The sequence below is a fragment of the Scomber japonicus genome, chromosome 18, assembly GCF_027409825.1.
Source record: "Scomber japonicus isolate fScoJap1 chromosome 18, fScoJap1.pri, whole genome shotgun sequence".
NCBI lineage: Eukaryota > Metazoa > Chordata > Actinopteri > Scombriformes > Scombridae > Scomber > Scomber japonicus.
This window is the reverse complement of record NC_070595.1, coordinates 26,883,627-26,891,017: the sequence shown is the minus strand read 5'-3', so window position 1 is coordinate 26,891,017 and position 7,391 is coordinate 26,883,627. Positions and strand designations below refer to the sequence as shown.

The window sequence follows — 7,391 nt, the reverse complement described above, 5'->3', positions numbered from 1 at the left end:
TCATGGGCATTGCTAAGAAAATCAATGTAGATTCTAAAGGCTTTTTTAACAATATCCTGGGGCTAATATACACAGAGTTATTAAAATGAATATGTCTATTAGGGACTTTTCTTCCCAAGAGACCAGTGATAGCTGACCAAGAGATATATACTCTCATTTTCCTCTTCATTTTCCTGGTGTCAGATCAATCATGCACCATCCCAACTCAAGGTGAAACCCATCAAAGTGTCATTCCCCTATTGTCCATGATTCACAGGAAACTCCGCCACACAGACAGGCAGGCAGACAAACAGAAAGACAGCATCAACAGCCGACTTAGGAGGAAACAAAAAACCATGATGCCCGGAGAGATTAATCTGCTTTACTGTCAGTACTCAAGAGCAAAACAGAGAGGGGGGGGGGGGGGGTAAATTCACTGTGAACATGACTCCCAGCCGTAAAATCGGCTCATAAACGTCACCGGGCCGCATGCAAGTGCTGAGATAAAGTCTGCTCAATCTACGAGATAAGATAAGTTTGTAAAACTTTGTTCGGAAGATGTTGGCTACCAAACATCAGGTGAGGTGCCAGGAGGTGGACCTTCTTGTAAATAAGAAGGTTTCAGCCGGGAGAGATCGAGTCAGTTCAGATCTGTGAAGCGTTTGCATTCATCATGCTGTGGGCTGCAAGTCTCTGCCTCCTCTGGGCCTCGTCCGTCCTCGGAGCTCCTGTAGAAAAAGCGAAGCAGAAGGTGCTGCTGATCTCCTTCGATGGTTTCCGGTGGGACTACGACCGTGATGTGTACACACCAAATTTCGACCAAATGGCCAAAGATGGAGTCAAAGCCCTGTATGTCACACCTCCTTACCTCACCATCACCAGCCCTACACACTTCACCCTCTTGACAGGTAAAGTGTTTCATTTTCTACAACAGTGCTTGCAGTTGGCAGGGGATCTGCATATCATGGCAGAAAAAGGAAACCGCTCTGAGTTTACTTTGCAAGGATTGAAAAAAGCCATGGGAAAAAGGAATTAGTTGTAATTGAATGTCCCAGGGTCCAACAGCTTTTATAGCTGAGTAAGATGATTATGCTTGGATGACTGAGGGAAGAATTCTCTGCTCCTATTCTTATTTTGACTCTCAAGAAATTTAACTTCCTTGAAATTAAATTCCTCTAATCTTCGAAGTTGGTCGTAAGACCTTGTCCAAAAGCGTCATGCCACTCAGCCTGTTAAGTTGATAGAATTTTTAATGTGAATGTGTCACGCTATGAATAATGAGTGCACACAGACTGACAGTGATTCTCTTCTGTAGGCCGCTACATTGAGAATCACGGGGTAATCCACAACATGTGGTTCAACACAACCACCAGTCAGAAGAAGCCTTACTATCAGACTCAGTTTGTGAATGAGTGGTGGGACAATGGCACTCTCCCTATCTGGATCACAGCACAGAGACAGGTCTGTGCAGAACAATTTCCATCTTATCACTGTGAGAGACTGTTTCGCTGCTTACAGCACTAGAAAACCATTTCTCTTGACAAAACACCTCTGAAGGCCTGCTGAATGATTCCAGGAAGATAACTGCAGTTGTATTGCAAATTATTTTGCAGGTGTCGATGTTAACTGCATGCAGATGACAGTTACTGCCAACAACCTCAGCTGTGGGTTTAAGAAAAATTAATGAAATCCAGCAACTACTGATTTTGTTTGCTTGTATATGATCCACAGTATGAGCAGGCTAACCTTTGGCATGCTTAGAAGTACTTGTGCCATATGTATGTGTGTGATGTTAATGTACTCTCTTATTTCTGCTCTTCCAGGGCCTGAAAGCTGGCTCTCTTCACTTTCCTGGCACAGCTTCCAGTTACCAGGGACAGGTTGCTATGGTGCGGGAAGTGGAGCCACTGCTTTACAACTACAAGAACGAGACAGCTTGGCAAGAGAACACAGACAAGGTGATGGGCTGGTTCAGTGACCAGGATCTGGATTTTGTGTCCATGTACTTTGGTGAGCCGGACAGCACTGGTCACAAATATGGCCCAGATTCCCCAGAGCGACGGGAGATGGTTAAACAGGTTGACCGAACCGTGGGCTACATCCGCAACTCAGCTGAACAACATGGACTGACCGACCGCCTGAACATCATCATCACAGCAGACCATGGTATGACCTCAGTGTACCGCAACGGGCTGGTGGAAGAAATCACCCTGTCCAAGATCCCAGGCTTCTCCTTCCGTGATCTGTCCTTCCACCTGGTGGACTTCGGCCCCTCTGGGATGCTGCTGCCAAAGCCGGGCAGGCTGGATAAGGTTTACAATGCTTTGAAGGGGGCCCATCCCCACCTGCATGTGTACAAAAAGGAAGACATGCCAGAGCGTTTCCACTTCGCCAAAAATGATCGCATCCTTCCCATCATTTTGTGGGCCGACCCTGGATATGTAATCAACGGGGTGCGTTGACAGATTCATTTTCTTTTTCGTGTCTTTTATGCTAAAGAAAGGTTTTGTTACAGAGAGATATATACAGCTGCCAAATTGTATGCAAAAAAAAAAATCACTGAGAGAGGCTGCAGCAGTCATTTGAAATCGTGTTTTTTCTCTGACATCACCGATTTGAGTCTGGCCAGGTGTTGGTGTGACATGCTGGACATTTTAAAACCATATAGAGACATGCAGCAGCGGTTTTCTGCCCCACTGCAATTACTATTGATTTACCCTGTGAAGTAAACAGTTACCTTGGGTTGCCATTTGTGCCCATTAACGTGCCAAGTCGCAAAGTACAGCTTTAAAACTGCAGAATATTGTGAAAGCATTATGAAATGACTGTGTTACTACTGTGAAAGCATTATGAAATGACTGTGTTACTACTGAGACTACTAAGAACAAAGGCTGCAACTACATTACATTGCATGCTGTAATTGTATTAGTAGCATATTAACAACAGTCAATAATTCATGTGCTTATGATTAAGTTAAGTGGGCATAAGGAAATCGAGTTGAACACACTGATTTATTGTCACAGATAAATAACTTTATAATATGCATGAGCCTTCCTATTTATTCTAGAAATACTCTGCATTCAACTCTTATTCCGAGTAAAACGACACTGAAAAAGATGCCAGTTTCATTTGGCTCCTAGGAACATGGTGAAACTGGACTCTTTTCAACCAGAAACAAAGAGTTAAATTCTAATCTTAGTGCATTACAATTTTAATCAAGTGCATTTGCACGTCCTCAGGATAATCCAGGCCGGGCTGATGACACGCAGTGCTCTCACATGCTTCATGAAGCTATTCATGCCTCAAAATTCAAAATTAGCATTTTCATTTGGCTCCACTCACTCACTCACTCACTCACTCAGTCACTTCACTGTACGGCAACTTTGCAACTGAACATGTCTTTCGAAAGTGAGAACCATCAAATAAAAAAAAGAGTATATAAATAAATAAAAGAGTAAATTACCACAACAATAAAACACCTCTAAATGCTGAATAGGTGAAAAACAATCAGTCGTGTGAACCCGCTGATGGAAGAGCTTATCTAAAGTCTATAGGTTGATCAAGATGACGGCATTATCTGACTCTAGCATGCTCAGACTGTTACATAAGAGCTGAGATAACCGGGTGTTATACACGCTGATAAGTACTTCACATTTTGTTGGCATTAAAACTTAACACATACTACAAAACGATCAAAGCTATTTATCTTATTTTAAGTATTTTATAAAAATCTAATTCAAGCAGTGTTAAATATCTTTGTGTCTTTGGTGGATAGTGGATCACAAAAAGATAAAAAGGCCTTCATTCTCTGATTTGGCAGCGAGCTTTTCACTTAGCCTATACCTCCCTCTGCTGTCTGCATGAGAGTGAGCCATAATGTGTCGACTCTGTGTTAAGATGATATTAACCGGCTTATAAAAGCTCTAAAATATATAATTGAATATAACAAATTATAATTGGGTCATGAGAATTGTGTTTCTTTATCCTCCAGTTCTTCCCGGTTCAGTTCCACAAAGGAGAGCACGGCTTCGACAACAATGAGATGGACATGAAGCCCCTCTTTAGGGCAGTGGGTCCAGCATTTCACAAAAACCTGGAGGTGGGGCCCTTTGAGACGGTGAACATCTACCCCCTGATGTGTCACATCTTGGGCATCGAGCCGGAGGTCAACGACGGCCACCTGAACGCCACCGAACACATGCTGGTTACAGGCGACAGTATTCAGGGTGAGTTTTTATCAGGCTAATGAGTCTCTCCCCGTGGCCCCCAAAAGTGTGTCGCTTCAACACCTGCTCCTTCATTATTAGGCCATTCATCCATCATTTCCAACTTCACATATGTTCATATCAGACGTAGAGTTACTGTAGGTTAAAACTAGAAACCAGACCGCTTTGAGAAGTTTGGAAAGATTTGAAACAAAGAAAAGTCTAAAGAAAGTAGTAGTCGTAGTAGTAGTGATAGTTGTAAAGGTGGTAGTATTGTTAGTAATGCAGTAGTAGTTGTACCAATAATGTAAGCAGTAATATATTCATTTTATTGCATTGATACTAATCCCAGGATATTATTTTCCCTTGTTTAGCCCATTTCCTACAAATTATGCATACTTACAGTACAATTCTGTTCACCATTTGCAAAGTGTAATGATCATTAAATGCAGTGTGCAGTGGTGTGTTCAAGTACCAGTGGGAAGATCTAATATCAGAGCATTTAAATACTGCCAATTTTATATATGTATTTTTCCTTGTTTAGCCCATTTCCTACAAATTATGCATATTTACAGTACAATTCTGCTCATCATTTGCAAAGTGTAATGATCATTAAATGCAGTGTGCTGTGGTGTGTTCAAGTACCGCTGGGACAATCTAACATCAGAGCATTTAAGTAATGCCAATTTTATATATATATTTTTTCCCCCTACAAATTATGCATACTTACAATTCTGCTCATCATTTGCAAAGTGTAATGATCATGGTGTGTTCAAGTACCGGTGGGAAAATCTAACATCACAGCATTTAAATACCCATTTTTAACTGAATAACTAGTTGACTTTGATTGGTTTATGGTGATTTTAATCTTACAGCAGGAAACTCAACTTTAAAAAGATTGTGTGATTATATAAAAGTATGTTGTGTTTGGGCCTCATGGCTCATGTGTTATAGTCACTGTTAGAGCGCCATCATGTGGTCAGTCAGTGTTTCTGTTGTTGTGGTTGTTATTGCATGAGTAGAAGAGGGCAGGAATTACACTTATCTGAGTATCTGACCAGATTGGCTGTTGCAGGGTTTGTCATTTTGGAAATCCAGATACTTCTAGAGCAGGGGTGTCAAAAATGCGGCCCGTGGGCCAGAACCGGCCCCACAAGGGGTGCAATCTGGCCCACTTTCCTTCCTTCCAGCTGTCCTTCCTACCTTCCTTTTATCCTTTTTTTGTTCCTTCCTTCCTTTCTTCCTTCCTTCCTCCCTCCCTTTCTTCATTCTGTCCTTCCTTCCATCTGTCCTTCCTCCCTTTCTTCCTTCTGACCTTCCTCCCTTTCTTCCTTCTGTCCTTCCTTCCATATGTCCTTCCTCCCTCCCTTTCTTCATTCTGTCCTTCCTTCCATCTGTCCTTCCTCCCTTTCTTCCTTCTGACCTTCCTTCCATATGTCCTTCCTACCTTCCTTTTATCCTTTCTTTGTTCCTTCCTTCCTTTTTTCCTTCTGTCCTTCCTTCCATCTGTCCTTCTTCCCTTTCTTCCTTCTGTCCTTCCTTCCTTCCTTTTATCATTTCTTTGTTCCTTCCTTCCTTCCATCTGTCCTTCCTCCCTTTCTTCCTTCCATCTGTCCTTCCTTCCATCCTTCCTTCCTCCCTTTCTTCCTTCCATCTGTCCTTCCTCCCTTCCTCCCTTTCTTCCTTCCATCTGTCTTTCCTCCCTTCCTCCCTTCCTTCCTTTCTTCCTCCCTCCCTCCATCTTTTTAATGATCCGGCCCACATGAGATGAAATTGGTCTGTATGTGGCCCTTGAATGAATGAAAAGGAGTTTGACACCTCTGTTCTAGAGCAAAAATGGATGAATGTGGCACAAAGATAATCAATATAGACAATCTGCTAATTTAATCTATAATTATAAACATCATCCTTTATTAATATGTTCTCTCTGTTCTAGTTTTTTCAGGTGAAGGTATGGACGTCATGCAGGATTTCTTCACTGGACTCGCAGCAGTGGCCGGATTTCTAGTTGTAGTTTTCACGGTGGTGACGTCTCGCAGAATAATGGAGAACAAACGGAAGAATAAAAGGTAATGATTGAATTAGTAATTATTCATATATGTAATTATATACTGTAGTTACTCCATGTGTAGGGTTCATATGAATATAACTCACAATATTAATGCTTTAACCTTCCTGTCGTCCCCTCGGGTCAAATTGACCCCGTCTGTTTAGACTGCTCCTTCTTTCCTCCCTTCTTTCCTTCCTCCCTTCCTTCTTTCATCTGTCCTTCTTTCCTTCCTTTGCTCCCTTCCTTCTTCCCTCTGTCCTTCCTTCCTCCCTCCCTCCTTCTTTCCTTCCTTCCTTCCTCCCTCCTTCTTTCCTTCCTTCCTCTTTTCCTTTCTCCCTCCCTCTTTCCTTGTTTCCTCACTCTCTCCCTCCCTCCTACCTTCCTTCTTTCCTCCATCCTTGCTTCCTTCCTTCCTTCTTCCTTCCTCTTTTCCTTCCTTATTTCCTCCCGTCCTTAACTTCCTCCCTTCCTTCTTTCCTCTGTCCTTCTTTCCTTCCTTTGCTCCCTTCCTTCTTCCCTCTGTCCTTCCTTCCTCCCTCCCTCCTTCTTTCCTTCCTTTCCTTCCTTCCTCTTTTCCTTTCTCCCTCCCTCTTTCCTTGTTTCCTCCCTCCCTCCCTCCCTTCTTTCCTTCATCCTTCATTCCTTCCTTCTTTCATTTCCTCTGTGTTTCCTCCCTCCTTTCCTCCCTCCCTTCCTTCCTTCCTCTTTTCCTTCCTTATTTCCTCCCTTCCTTCCTTCCTTAACTTCCTCCCTTCCTTCTTTCCTCTGTCCTTCTTTCCTTCCTTTGCTCCCTTCCTTCTTCCCTGTCCTTCCTTCCTCCCTCCCTCCTTCCTTCCTCCCTCCTACCTTCCTTCCTTCCTTCCTTCCTCTTTTCCTTTCTCCCTCCCTCTTTCCTTGTTTCCTCCCTCCCTCCCTCCTACCTTCCTCCCTCCCTCCCTCCTACCTTCCTCCCTCCCTCCTTTCCTTCCTTCCTCCCTTCCTTCCTTCTTTCCTTCCTTTCCTTCCTTCCTTCCCTCCTTCCTTCCTCCCTCATTTCCTTCCTTGACTCGAGGACAACAGGAGGGTTAATATTGATATGTAATAGAATATTGTTGCTCTATTAAAATATGGTTTCTAGTTTTATTCATTACACATGAAACTATAAATTAGGATGACAG

The 7,391-nt window shown here is 42.9% G+C and overlaps 1 protein-coding gene across 1 annotated transcript; it reads left to right on the top strand.

Moving 5' to 3' along the window:
* Window positions 1-652: 652 nt before the first annotated feature.
* LOC128379332 (ectonucleotide pyrophosphatase/phosphodiesterase family member 7-like) lies at window positions 653-6,257 on the top strand. Its single transcript, XM_053338950.1, has 5 exons — window positions 653-887; window positions 1,295-1,440; window positions 1,803-2,432; window positions 3,971-4,205; window positions 6,130-6,257. Exons 1-5 carry the CDS (start codon window positions 653-655, stop codon window positions 6,255-6,257), a joined length of 1,374 nt encoding a protein of 457 aa, XP_053194925.1.
* The last annotated feature ends 1,134 nt before the right edge of the window (window positions 6,258-7,391 follow it).

Excerpts from the sequence above, each read along its gene's own strand:
- LOC128379332 (XM_053338950.1), top strand. The coding sequence starts at position 653 with ATGCTGTGGGCTGCAAGTCTCTGCCTCCTCTGGGCCTCGTCCGTCCTC. Across the intron at positions 888-1,294 it reads ACACTTCACCCTCTTGACAG|GCCGCTACATTGAGAATCAC; the intron begins GTAAAGTGTTTC and ends TCTCTTCTGTAG. Across the intron at positions 4,206-6,129 it reads TACAGGCGACAGTATTCAGG|GTGAAGGTATGGACGTCATG; the intron begins GTGAGTTTTTAT and ends TAGTTTTTTCAG.